This window comes from Mytilus trossulus, unplaced genomic scaffold (assembly GCF_036588685.1).
Source record: "Mytilus trossulus isolate FHL-02 unplaced genomic scaffold, PNRI_Mtr1.1.1.hap1 h1tg000158l__unscaffolded, whole genome shotgun sequence".
Classification (NCBI taxonomy): domain Eukaryota; kingdom Metazoa; phylum Mollusca; class Bivalvia; order Mytilida; family Mytilidae; genus Mytilus; species Mytilus trossulus.
The window spans coordinates 2,160,011-2,174,946 of record NW_026963304.1 but is presented as its reverse complement, the minus strand read 5'-3'; the positions used below and the strand labels follow the sequence as shown (position 1 = coordinate 2,174,946).

At 33.6% G+C, this 14,936-nt stretch overlaps 1 protein-coding gene across 1 annotated transcript; it reads right to left on the bottom strand.

Annotated features, from left to right (window-relative positions):
• Positions 1-1,495: 1,495 nt before the first annotated feature.
• Positions 1,496-13,385, bottom strand: LOC134700513 (uncharacterized). The gene is made up of 7 exons (XM_063561898.1): positions 13,246-13,385; positions 11,781-11,843; positions 10,539-10,657; positions 6,974-7,082; positions 3,959-4,138; positions 3,223-3,309; positions 1,496-1,736 (listed from the first exon to the last, which is right to left on the bottom strand). Exons 2-7 carry the CDS (start codon positions 11,839-11,841, stop codon positions 1,654-1,656), a joined length of 639 nt encoding a protein of 212 aa, XP_063417968.1. The 5' UTR covers positions 11,842-11,843; positions 13,246-13,385; the 3' UTR covers positions 1,496-1,653.
• Positions 13,386-14,936: the final 1,551 nt, after the last annotated feature.

Here is a 14,936-nt window from a genome sequence, read left to right as displayed (position 1 = left end):
GGTCAAAGTAAATACTTTGTCAAAATTTTATGAAAATCAAACCAGCCAAATTAATTTTAGTTAAGGTGTTGGGTACCACCTTAAGATGCTAGCAGTTTCGCCCATAGTTCACTGTGACATTTATAAATGTCTTCTTAGAGTAATCCCTCAATCAATTGATTATTTTACATGTAAAAAATATGTTCTGAGACATGTGAATAAATTTTTCAAGTTTACAGAACTGCATGGGATATTGTATTTATTTTATATCTATAATATATTTTATGATTCAAACATAAATGTTGATTTCTAACACAATTTCAACATCATTTCTTTTGCTTCTTTTTGTGTTTTATAAATAAAGACTTTGAAATTATGATGTTTACACTATTAACGTCCTTCTTTTTAAAATATTTTCTATGAATAAAAAAACACGAACAAAAAACTACAAAAAAATGAAATTCTATTGAAATAATGTTAAGAATAGTGCAAGAAATCAACAAGAAACATAAGCTATTGTTATTATTCAATGGAACATCAAAACAATCAGAAAAATGAAAATTCTATTGAAATAATGTTAAGAATAGTGCAAGAAATCAACAAGAAACATAAGCTATTGTAATTATTCAATGGAACATCAAAACAATCAGAAAAATGAAAATTCTATTGAAATAATGTTAAGAATAGTGCAAGAAATCAACCAGAAACATTAACTTTTGTAATTATTCAATGGAACAATAAAACAATAAAAAAAAAAATGAAAAAAAATGAAAATTCTATAGAAATAATGATAAGATTTGTGCAAAAAATTTATAAGGAGCAATACATGTTGCTATTATATCTATTCAATGAAACAATAAAACAATAGAAAAAAAATCAAAATTCTATAGAAATAATGCTAAGATTTGTGCAAAAAATTTATAAGGAGCAATACATGTTGCTATTATATCTATTCAATGAAACAATAAAACAATAGAAAAAAAATCAAAATTCTATAGAAATAATGCTAAGATTTGTGCAAGAAATCTATAAGGAGCAATACATGTTGCTTTTATATCTATTAAATAAAACAATAAAACAATAGAAAAAAAAATTCTATAGAAATAATGCTAAGACTTGTTCAAGACATGAATAAGAAACATAAGCTATTGTAATTGTTCAATGGAACATTAAAACAATCAGAAAAATAAAAATTCTATAGAATAAATGCTAAGAAATCAATCAGGAACAATAACTACTGTATTTATTCAATGGAACAATAAAACAAGTAAAAAAGAATAAAAAATATAAAAATTTCTATGGAAATAATGCTAAGACATAAATAAGAAACATCAGCTATTGTATTTATTTAAAGAAGCAATCACACTGACACAATTTTAAATAGATTGAACAACAGAAGATGAATAGGTGGAAATGTCTTATTATGTTCGCTTAAGTATAATTATTGACGAAAATTTGATAAGCGGAACAATTTTTACAATTCGATATGGAAAAGGAAAAAAAAAGTTAGAGGGGGGGGGGGGGGGTAATTCTGGCACATCACACGGTACATATAACACATGCTTCTAATGAATTTCAATAAGCTATGATTTGTAGTTTATGAGAATATAAAAACAGAATATTTCGATTGATATCTAATATAATATACAATATTTTTCATCGTCCGTCTGTGAATCATTTCTTTGTGACATCTACCCTTGGTGTCTTGTACTGGTCTGTTTTCGGGATGGCGTTGAAATGTTGATCCCGCGGTGAATCTGTGGATTAATAAACAACTATCAATTATTGTGTTTTTGTTTTTGATACGTACTTCGGATAAGCTACTTACGTCGTAAATACAATCCTCTTCCCTGTCTTGAATGTGACCTACCGAATTAGACTATTTACATAATTTGTTTCTCATAAACAACACGACGGGTACCATATGTGAAGCAGGATCTGCTTACCCTTTCGGAGCACCTGATATTACCCCTAGTGTTTGGTGGGTTTCGTGTTGTTTATTCTTTAGTTTTCTATGTTGTGTCATGTGTACTATTGTTTGTCTGTTTGTCCTTTTCATTTTTAGCCATGGCGTTGTCAGTTTATTCTCGATTTATGAGTTTGATTGTCCCTCTGGTATCTTTCGTCCCTCTTTTACAGATTTTTCTATCAATACAGCTCTAGAAGGCTTTTAAAACCCACCCCTGATTTCGTATTGCTTTTGTTTTCTATGTTGTGTTTTGCTACTCTTGTTTGTGCTTTTGTGTTTTTTGTTTTTTGCAATGGCACTGTCAGTTTGTTTTTTGACGGGTGATAGCGGGGTCTAAGAGTTGACTGTCGAATTATGTGACGTGTGATAGGTGATTGGTTTTAGCATTTTTTATTCAAACAAAAGCATTTAATTATTTGTTTCATTAAGATTGTCTTGTGAAAAATGACAAAAATGTTTGCTTGCTTTCACTTATTAATAAGCTTTAGACAAAACGTTTAAGAAATCAATACTGAACTGTTGTAAAATAAACTTGTTAGAGAATTCTTCCGTGAATACAAACCCAACATTAAATTACTCAACTTTCTAGAAGCCAAACTTTAACACCAAAGGAACATTTTTTCCTCGTTTTTTTTTTAGTGCAAGCAAATGTATACATTGCCACTTTTCTAATTTCTAAGGACGACAATTTTGGTTTATAAAATTATGTTCTTTTACATTCATACAGTTTTGAAAAATAGTATTTATCACGGAAAATTATTACATTTAAACATAAAAAGTTGTTTAATTTTAGCCTACAGTCTTTATTACTTTTTATGATTTTTGTATTTACTGTTCCATTAATTCATGTTTATTAAAGAGGAATAACTGAGATCTCATTTCACAATAAACAGATAAACCAAATACATAATTTTATAACGTTTCAGAATTACAAACTTAATTATACCTTTCATTTCAATTTCCTTAAAAAACAATGAATCTACAGCTTATATTGATTTTTTGGTATACGTCCGTATCAATCGGGACGTAGTATGGTATACCGTTGTACTTCCTAGTATATGTCCGTCCGTCCGTCCATCTGCACGTCCGTCTGTTCATCTTTTTGCCCATCATCATTACAGTGGTACAGGGAATAGACTGCAATAAAAGTGGGCTTGGACAGTTTTCTAAAAGTGACGAGCAAATAAAAACAATCACACCACATCTATAGTCTAATAAATAGTTTGATAGTCTAAAAGTGAGTCACGTGTCAGGTAAGACTTACCAATACTTACCACTATGTTCTCTGTATGGTGGAGGTGGACTGGCAATTCTATAAAAATCACCTGACGTGTTGGTCACATGAGCACCATTGCCTGCAACTTAAAAATAAATGTGTTATCCAAAGAATATGGTTTATTTAAAAGTCCTACGTTTCTTTTTAAGTGCAATGGGTGTTTGGGTGGGTTTCATTAGTGAATCGTCTTAATAAACGAAATATCAACGAAATAAGAAGTATCACTTCTATATCAAATCGATTAACTTCTCTATCTTTTAATCAGTGGTTCTAGTGTAATAATTAGATCGTTTGAAATATGCAGTCTATACGGTGAAATTCATTTTGTTTTTGTTGTTTGTTTTCTTTTGGTAAAGGAAAAAAAAATATGATAAAATATAGGGGGGGATTGAGATATCAAAAATACATGTTTAACCCCCACCGCATTTTTGTGCCTGTCCGAAATCAGAAGCCTCTGGCATTTGTTAGTCTTGTACGATTCTTTTAACTTTAGTCTCTTTTATATCTTTTATATATTTCGGAGTTTAGTATGACGTTCAATATTACTGAACTTGTACATATTTTTGTTTATGGGCCAGCTGAAGCACGCCTCTGGGTGCGGAATTTTCTCGCTGTATGGAAGACCCATAGGTTGCTTTCTGCTTTTCCCACTCTATGGTCGGGCTGTAGTCTCTTTGACACATTCCCCACTTTTATTCCCAATTTATTTACAATATAATATAAAAATCAATTACCAGGATAAATTGCACTGATTGCATTATTCTTGGTTGTCATGTTCCTTTTCTTCAGTTTCTGTTGTAGCATTCTGTATTTGTAACAGACACAGCTAGTAACAACACACATGGCCGCCGCCATTACACTGACAACGACCATGATGACAAGACTTCCAATACCCTGTTTGAAGGTTTCTACATCTGAAATTTGGAATAGATTGTTGCGAGCAAATACAATAAATCATGCGAGGATGATATTTGACTACAAGATGAAGTATCACTATGTAAATGTGTTGCATTTCCTAAATTTACCCTCATCAGGAATTATTTTGCCTAAACGAAAACTAAAGTCAAATTTGCAATACTGAATTCAAACTTCAATGTCAAATAACAAAACAGATAAAAAAAAATACTGCAGCAAGCTGTGTTTCAACGCTAATCGTTACAATGTTGGTCGTTTTATCTTTTTCTTATAATAAATAGAAGGGACGAAGGATTTATTTGTTTATTTCTTAGTTGAACAATTAAAGTATTACCTATCTACACATCCTCACATGAATTGTTTATGCGGATAAGTTAATAACATCTTTCATACATACCTTTACATATGTAAACATCGACAAAGGATCAGTCATACGATTAACATCCTTCATACATACTTTTACAATTGTAAACATCGTCACAAGGATCTGTCATACGGTTAACATCCTTCATACATACCTTTACAATTGTAAACATCGACAAAGGATCAGTCATACGGTTAACATCCTTCATACATACCTTTACAATTGTAAACATCGTCACAAGGATCAGTCATACGGTTAACATCCTTCATACATACCTTTACAATTGTAAACATCGACAAAGGATCAGTCATACGATTAACATCCTTCATACATACTTTTACAATTGTAAACATCGTCACAAGGATCTGTCATACGGTTAACATCCTTCATACATACCTTAACAATTGTAAACATCGTCACAAGGATCAGTCATACGGTTAACATCCTTCATACATACCTTTACATATGTAAACATCGTCACAAGGATCAGTCATACGGTTAACATCCTTCATACATACTTTTACATATGTAAACATCGTCACAAGGATCAGTCATACGGTTAACATCCTTCATACATACCTTTACATATGTAAACATCATCACGAGGATCAGTTATACGGTTCACATCCTTCATACATACCTTTACATATGTAAACATCGTCACAAGGATCGGTCATGTGGTTAACATCTTTCATACATACCTTTACATATGTAAACACCGTCACAAGGATCTGTCATGTGGTTTATATCCTTCATACAAACCTTTACATATGTAAACATCATCACGAGGATCAGTCATACGGTTAACATCCTTCATTCATACCTTTACATATGTAAACATCGTCACAAGGATCGGTCATGTGGTTAACATCTTTCATACATACCTTTACATATGTAAACACCGTCACAAGGATCTGTCATACGGTTAACATCCTTCATACATACCTTTACATATGTAAACATCGTCACAAGGATCAGTCATACGGTTAACATCCTTCATACATACCTTTACATATGTAAACATCGTCACAAGGATCAGTCATACGGTTAACATCCTTCATACATACCTTTACATATGTAAACATCGTCACAAGGATCAGTCATACGGTTAACATCCTTCATATATACCTTTACATATGTAAACATCATCACGAGGATCAGTCATACGGTTCACATCCTTCATACATACCTTTACATATGTAAACATCGTCACAAGGAGCAGTCATGTGGTTAACATCTTTCATACATACCTTTACATATTAAAACATCGTCACAAGGATCAGTCATACGGTTAACATCCTGCATACATACCTTTACATATGTAAACATCGTCACAAGGATCGGTCATACGGTTAACATCCTTCATTCATACCTTTACATATGTAAACATCGTCACAAAGATCGGTCATGTAGTTAACATCTTTCATACATACCTTTACATATGTAAACACCGTCACAAGGATCTGTCATACGGTTAACATCCTTCATACATACCTTTACATATGTGAACATCATCACGAGGATCAGTCATACGGATAACATCGTTTATACATACCTTTACATATTTAAACATCGTCATAAGGATCAGTCATACGGATAACATCGTTTATACATACCTTTACATATGTAAATATCGTCACAAGGATCGGTCATACGGTTAACATCCTGCATACATACCTTTACATATGTAAACATCGTCACAAGGATAGGTCATACGGTTAACAACCTTCATACATACCTTTACATATGTAAACATCGTCACAAGGATCGGTCATACGGTTAACATCCTTCATACATACCTTTACGTATGTAAACATTGTCACAAGGATATGTCATACGGTTAAAATCTTGCATACATACCTTTACATATGTAAACATCGTCACAAGGATCGGTCATGTGATTAACATCTTTCATACATACCTTTACATATGTAAACATCGTCACAAGGATATGTCATACGGTTAAAATCTTGCATACATACCTTAACATATGTAAACAGCGTCACAAGGATCGGTCATGTGGTTGATATCCTTCATACATACCTTTACATATGTAAACATCGTCACAAGGATCGGTCATGTGGTTAACATCCTTCATACATACCTTTACATATGTAAACATCGTCATAAGGATCAGTCATACGGTTTACATCCTTCATACATACCTTTACATATGTAAACATCGTCATAAGGATCAGTCATACGGTTAACATCTTTCATTCATACCTTAACATATGTAAACATCGTCACAAGGATCGGTCATACGGTTAACATCCTTCATACATACCTTTACATATGTAAACATCGTCACAAGGATCTGCCATACGGTTAACATACTTCATACATACCTTTACATATGTAAACATCGTCACAAGGATCGGTCATAGGGTTAACATCCTTCATACATACCTTTACATATGTAAACATCGTCACAAGGATCTGTCATAGGGTTAACATCCTTCAAACATACCTTTACAAATGTAAACATCGTCACATGGATCGGTAATGCGGTTAACATCTTTCATACATGTCTGGAAGAACGAACACTGCTTACAACGTACTTCATACCCTTTGTCCGACTGTGAATGAATTATTACATTGACTGTAGAATAGTTACAATATTACGGAGAAGTGACTCACGGTAATTAAATTTAGAAATGATTACATTACTATGATACAGTAACTGACTAAATAAAGCCGTTAGTTTTCTCGTTTGAATTGTTTTACATTGTCACTCCTGGGCTTTTTATAGCTGACTATGCAGTATGGGCTTTGCTCATTATTGAAGGCCGTACGGTGACATATAGGTGTTAATTTCTGTGTCATTTTGGTCTCTTGTGGAGAGTTATCTCATTGGCAATCATACCACATCTTCTTTTTTATATGTACATTGAAAGTAGAAATAATTATGTTACTCTGAAACATTAATACACGGTATATTCCTTGGTTATATAATTAAATTATTCTAGGGCAGTAACTAACAACAATAACTTACGGTACATTGACTGTAGGAATAGTTACAGTAGTCAGACGTTGGACATTCGTCGTATTTATTACTCTAAGACAGTAACTTACGGTACATTGACTGTAGGAATAGTTACAGTAGTCAGACGTTGGTCATTCGTCGTATTTATTACTCTAAGACAGTAACTTACAGTACATTGACTGTAGGAATAGTTACAGTAGTCAGACGTTTGACATTCGTCGTATTTATTACTCTAAGACAGTAACTTACGGTACATTGACTGTAGAAATAGTTACAGTAGTCAGACGTTGAACATTCGTCGTATTTATTACTATAAGACAGTAACTTACGGTACAATGACTGTAGAAATAGTTACAGTAGTCAGACGTTGGACATTCGTCGTATTTATTACTATGAGACAGTAACTTACGGTACATTGACTGTAGAAATAGTTACAGTAGTCAGACGTTGGACATTCGTCGTATTTATTACTATAAGACAGTAACTTACGGTACATTGACAGTAGGAATAGTTACAGTAGTCAGACGTTGGACATTCGTCGTATTTATTACTATAAGACAGTAACTTACGGTACATTGACAGTAGGAATAGTTACAGTAGTCAGACGTTGGACATTCGTCGTATTTATTACTATAAGACAGTAACTTACGGTACATTGACTGTAGAAATAGTTACAGTAGTCAGACGTTGGACATTCGTCGTATTTATTACTCTAAGACAGTAACTTACGGTACATTGGCTGTAGAAATAGTTACAGTAGTCAGACGTTGGACATTCGTCGTATTTATTACTATAATACAGTAACTTACGGTACATTGACTGTAGAAATAGTTACAGTAGTCAGACGTTGGACAGTCGTCGTATTTATTACTCTAAGACAGTAACTTACGGTACATTGACTGTAGAAATAGTTACAGTAGTCAGACGTTGGACATTCGTCGTATTTATTACTCTAAGACAGTAACTTACAGTACATTGACTGTAGAAATAGTTACAGTAGTCAGACGTTGGACAGTCGTCGTATTTATTACTCTAAGACAGTAACTTACAGTACATTGACTGTAGAAATAGTTACAGTAGTCAGACGTTGGACAGTCGTCGTATTTATTACTCTAAGACAGTAACTTACGGTACATTGACTGTAGAAATAGTTACAGTAGTCAGACGTTAGACAGTCGTCGTATTTATTACTCTAAGACAGTAACTTACGGTACATTGACTGTAGAAATAGTTACAGTAGTCAGACGTTGGACAGTCGTCGTATTTATTACTATAAGACAGTAACTTACGGTACATTGACTGTAGAAATAGTTACAATAGTCAGACGTTGGACAGTCGTCGTATTTATAACTATAAAACAGTAACTTACAGTACATTGACTGTAGAAATAGTTACAGTAGTCAGACGTTGGACATTCGTCGTATTTATTACTATAAGACAGTAACTTACGGTACATTGACAGTAGGAATAGTTACAGTAGTCAGACGTTGGACATTCGTCGTATTTATTACTATAAGACAGTAACTTACGGTACATTGACTGTAGAAATAGTTACAGTAGTCAGACGTTGGACATTCGTCGTATTTATTACTATAAGACAGTAACTTACAGTACATTGACTGTAGAAATAGTTACAGTAGTCAGACGTTGGACAGTCGTCGTATTTATTACTATAAGACAGTAACTTACGGTACATTGACTGTAGAAATAGTTACAGTAGTCAGACGTTGGACATTCGTCGTATTTATTACTCTAAGACAGTAACTTACGGTACATTGACTGTAGAAATAGTTACAGTAGTCAGACGTTGGACAGTCGTCGTATTTATTACTCTAAGACAGTAACTTACAGTACATTGACTGTAGAAATAGTTACAGTAGTCAGACGTTGGACATTCGTCGTATTTATTACTCTAAGACAGTAACTTACAGTACATTGACTGTAGAAATAGTTACAGTAGTCAGACGTTGGACAGTCGTCGTATTTATTACTCTAAGACAGTAACTTACAGTACATTGACTGTAGAAATAGTTACAGTAGTCAGACGTTGGACAGTCGTCGTATTTATTACTATAAGACAGTAACTTACGGTACATTGACAGTAGGAATAGTTACAGTAGTCAGACGTTAGACAGTCGTCGTATTTATTACTCTAAGACAGTAACTTACGGTACATTGACAGTAGGAATAGTTACAGTAGTCAGACGTTGGACAGTCGTCGTATTTATTACTCTAAGACAGTAACTTACGGTACATTGACAGTAGGAATAGTTACAGTAGTCAGACGTTGGACAGTCGTCGTATTTATTACTCTAAGACAGTAACTTACGGTACATTGACAGTAGGAATAGTTACAGTAGTCAGACGTTGGACAGTCGTCGTATTTATTACTCTAAGACAGTAACTTACGGTACATTGACAGTAGGAATAGTTACAGTAGTCAGACGTTGGACAGTCGTCGTATTTATTACTCTAAGACAGTAACTTACAGTACATTGACTGTAGAAATAGTTACAGTAGTCAGACGTTGGACAGTCGTCGTATTTATTACTCTAAGACAGTAACTTACGGTACATTGACAGTAGGAATAGTTACAGTAGTCAGACGTTGGACAGTCGTCGTATTTATTACTATAAGACAGTAACTTACGGTACATTGGCTGTAGAAATAGTTACAGTAGTCAGACGTTAGACATTCGTCGTATTTATTACTTTAAGACAGTAACTTACGGTACATTGACTATAGAAATAGTTACAGTAGTCAGACGTTGGACATTCGTCGTATTTATTACTATAAGACAGTAACTTACGGTACATTGACTGTAGAAATAGTTACAGTAGTCAGACGTTGGACATTCGTCGTATTAATTACTATGAGACAGTAACTTACGGTACATTGGCTATAGAAATAGTTACAGTAGTCAGACGTTGGACATTCGTCGTATTTATTACTATAAGACAGTAACTTACGGTACATTGACTGTAGAAATAGTTACAGTAGTCAGACGTTGGACAATCGTCGTATTTATTACTATGAGACAGTAACTTACGGTACATTGACTGTAGAAATAGTTACAGTAGTCAGACGTTGGACATTCGTCGTATTTATTACTATCCCAATCCCAATGGTGTTCAGGCTTGTCATCTGAATGGTGGTGTTTCCCGTGTACTGTAAGATATATTTTATTCTATTATAAGTGTGGACACAGATCAGTGTGGATAGTATGTTTGAAAGTTTGACAGCGTTTTCTGACGAAAAGAGTTCTCTGGTACTGGTACTGGTCTGTATTTCCTTTTTTTTTTTGAGTGAAAAATTAAGGATTCGACATACAAAAAAGGTGATTTGTACCGACATGCATGACCAAAATTGTGTTCTTATGTTGTGCTGTAACACCACTGTTCCGGGATAGGGGAGAGTTGGGTGCTTACAAACATGTTTAACCCGGCCATTTTCTGTATATATGTGTCGGTTCCTTTCTGAGCCTGTATTCCAGTGGTTTTCGTTGATTTATGTCATTTTGTTTTATTATAAATTAGGCCGTTGCCTTTCTCAATTTAATTGTTTCATATTTTTCATGTCGGGCCTTTTAAAGCCGACTTTACGGTATTTTTTTCCTCATTGTTGTAGGCCGTGCGGTTGCCTATTATTGCTTACATCCACTTCATTTGAACTCTGGCAGATAGTTGTCTCATTGGCAACAATACCACGTCTCCTTATTTTTATATATACATATATAAGGGTTCAGTATTACCAACATCTTAAAGAGAAAATAGGTTATTAATAACCTCTAAACTGAAGAATTTTCTTGTACTAGCTTCGATTCAGAAAGAAGCATTGAACTTTTATATAATGCAATTTAATCATAAAACAATAAAATGATGAGAAAAAACTAACATATCTTTTGTTTTAAATATTCATACACATTGTTGTAATGTGTTATTGCGGTCCTGGATGCGCGTTTTTTTTTAAGAATATGAAAATTCACTTGAACACCTAATCCATCTAAATTAATTGAAATGATTCGTTTATTCGTTCTGTTTGTCTTTGATACTTAGTTTACCATTCGACTTTTAGCTGGTTTGAATTAGTCTTCGATTTCTCCATATAATTCAGTGTCTGTTGTCTGTAGGCAGTCTTTTGTTTGATGTTTATTCATTCATTCATTTGTTCATTTGAGACAGTTGTAAAATCGAATAGAAATGTTATTCCTTCGGGTTCGTTCGTTCGTTCGTTTGTTTGATAATTCATTCGTTTGTTAATTTTCAGTGATTAATTATAATAACGTTCTCACCGTTCACTGGACACACGAGAATAAGACACGAAATCAAACTGACTAAAGTAGTTCTGTCCATATCTGAAAATCAACCAGAACATTAATAACAACATCATACGGTAGAACCTGCAACATTCTAACAACATCATACGGTAGAACCTGCAACATTCTAACAACATCATACGGTAGAACCTGCAACATTCTAACAACATCATACGGTAGAACCTGCAACATTCTAACAACATCATACGGTAGAACCTGCAACATTCTAACAACATCATACGGTAGAACCTGCAACATTCTAACAACATCATACGGTAGAACCTGCAACATTCTAACAACATCATACGGTAGAACCTGCAACATTCTAACAACATCATACGGTAGAACCTGCAACATTCTAACAACATCATACGGTAGAACCTGCAACATTCTAACAACATCATACGGTAGAACCTGCAACATTCTAACAACATCATACGGTAGAACCTGCAACATTCTAACAACATCATACGGTAGAACCTGCAACATTCTAACAACATCATACGGTAGAACCTGCAACATTCTAACAACTATCGTCTATTCAAATATGTTCGAGTATGTATTTAAATTTTTAATTCACTTGTATTTTTTTACTTAAATGTTTTGTGCATATTTGCGTTGTTCAAATTGTACAAGATGGCTCCGCTAACTTCCTATTGTAGGAGGCGATAGGAATTTTATTATTTCATATCGATTTCCATCATTTCAAAACTTAAACATTATATCACTTTTGCAAACTGATATGTTCTAGGGAAGATAGTATATTAATTTTAATTATATTTCAAAATTGAGGATGGAAACAGGGACTGCCTCAAAGAGACATCAACCCGACCAAAGAGCTGAACACATTTTATATGTTCTTCCTTTTGTTTCAGGACAAAAGAAAAAAATTATAGGTTGAAAGTCAATTTTGGAAAATCGGTTTGATATTTCAAAAAAATGTAGCAAATTGTGTTTGCATATTTATGAAGGACGATAAATACAACCTTCAAGAGAACCTAAGATAATCCCCGGTTTTTTTTTGTTTTTTTTTTTGCATGTCAGTCTATTTTCGATTTATCAGTTTGAATGTCCATCCGGTATCTTTCGCCTTATTTTCGATTTATGAGTTTGAATGTCCATTCGGTATCTTTCGCCTTATTTTCGACTTATGAGTTTGAATGTCCATTCGGTATCTTTCGCCTTATTTTCGATTTATGAGTTTGAATGTCCATTCGGTATCTTTCGCCTTATTTTCGATTTATGAGTTTGAATGTCCATTCGGTATCTTTCGCCTTATTTTCGGCTTATTAACGGCCATTAGCAAGTATCTGAGAACGATAATATTAAAGAAAACCATCTGATGAACTCTTTGGTAACTTTCTGCCCAACTTTTTAATATAATCATCCTACCTTTTTTCCCCCGCAATTTATTGTCCTTTCTGATGAATAAAATACTCACAGTAAAATATGGAATACCTAAATAGGCCGCAATCTTATTCTCCAATCAAGTATAGCATTGTTTAATACATCACGATATTCTTTGTTATATCATATATATGTTTTAACCATGGATGTGTATTGAATTAGACCACACGATCGTATTCGTTCCATGTCAGTTAGCTTCGAACAGAAAACACTGTGTATAGAAGTTGGACAATTATCAATTTGACTTTAAATAACGGTTTAATTGATGAAATTCACATGATTTACATTTAAAGTAATTCTTCAAACTTTATTTTGTTACGCTTCATTAAAATGTTACAGGATATTATGACTTGATACGGCAAATTTAATTTATAAAACTAAATGATTTTTTAAATATCACACGATAGAACATTTATAATGATGACGGATTGTTGATCAACGTCCAGTGGCAAATTAAATGCATTTTCAGGTATAGAAAATATTTATGCGATATGAATATAAATTCTGATTTGTTCTACACCTACTCAGTCATTGGATTTTTAACATGCTAGTTCACTAAGCATCTTTCCATCGGAAGACATTTCACCTTATTTGGATACAGTATTCTGACGACGCCGAGTTGACCTATCTGTGCTCTTACTCTGAGCTCAATACCCGATTCATAGCAGAAAAGCAGCAGATACCAATTCTAAAGTGTTTCTTTTTACCAGACTTTTATTTTCTTAGTATAAAAATATTCTCAGAATGAATTATATTACTCAGCTTAGAATGAGAACGTTTTTCTTTGCCAAAAAAATAATATTTCGAACGTTGAGAGTAGTCTTAGCTGAAATTTTTCTCAGTGATGTAAGCGGTAAAATATAAAAAGAAGATGTGGTATAATTGCCAATGAGACAACTCCCCAAGAGACCAAAATGACACAGAAATAAACTCATATAAGGAGTTGACTGACTTATGGGCTTTTTATCTTATTTGTAGACTTCAACTTCAACAATTAGAAGTCAAAAAAGGTTCCTTGTTAGCAGCTCTCTCTATCAAGGAAAGCATGATAAGAAATGCAAACTCTGGAATATCGTATCAACTGGGAGATATATACTCCACATGCAGATGCTGCTGAAATGTGCTACATAGAAATATAAATTTTTGTAGCTGAAACTATGTCTTTTGTCGTAAAGTTTTGTTCTCAACCGACCCTCATTGCCAATTTCTAGAAACAAAAGAAAAAGGAAAAAAAAACCAAGAAAATTAACAAAAAATAGTTGTTAATGGCTTTGAACTAGCTGGCAGCCAACTTCGAGTACTCTCAGATCTAAACCTAGTATATTTTTGTTGTTTGGATGTACAAGTACCCGGCCACGTCCACTTGTAGTTTTGTCCATCTGATGAGTTAAACCTTTATCAACTGATTTTCATAGTTCGTTCTTATGTTCAGCTGTTATATCACTGTCTAATATGTTTAACGCCGCCACACTCTGTATGTATGTGCCTGTCCCAAGTCAGGAGCCTGTAATTCAGTGTTTGTGGTTTGTTTATGTGTTACACATTGGTTTTTCGTTCATTTTTTTTACATAAATAAGGCCGTTAGTTTTCTCATTTGAATTGTTTTACATTGTCATTTCGGGGCCTTTTATAGCCGACTTTGCGGTATGTGCTTTACTAATTGTTGAGGGACCATTAGCTGTTAATTTCTGTATCATTTTGGTCTCTTGTGGAGAGTTGTCTCAT

Excerpts from the sequence above, each read along its gene's own strand:
- LOC134700513 (XM_063561898.1), bottom strand. The coding sequence starts at position 11,841 with ATGGACAGAACTACTTTAGTCAGTTTGATTTCGTGTCTTATTCTCGTG. Across the intron at positions 7,083-10,538 it reads ATTTCTACAGTCAATGTACC|TCGGACAAAGGGTATGAAGT; the intron begins GTAAGTTACTGT and ends ATTCATTCACAG. Across the intron at positions 4,139-6,973 it reads CGATGTTTACATTTGTAAAG|ATGTAGAAACCTTCAAACAG; the intron begins GTATGTTTGAAG and ends TCCAAATTTCAG.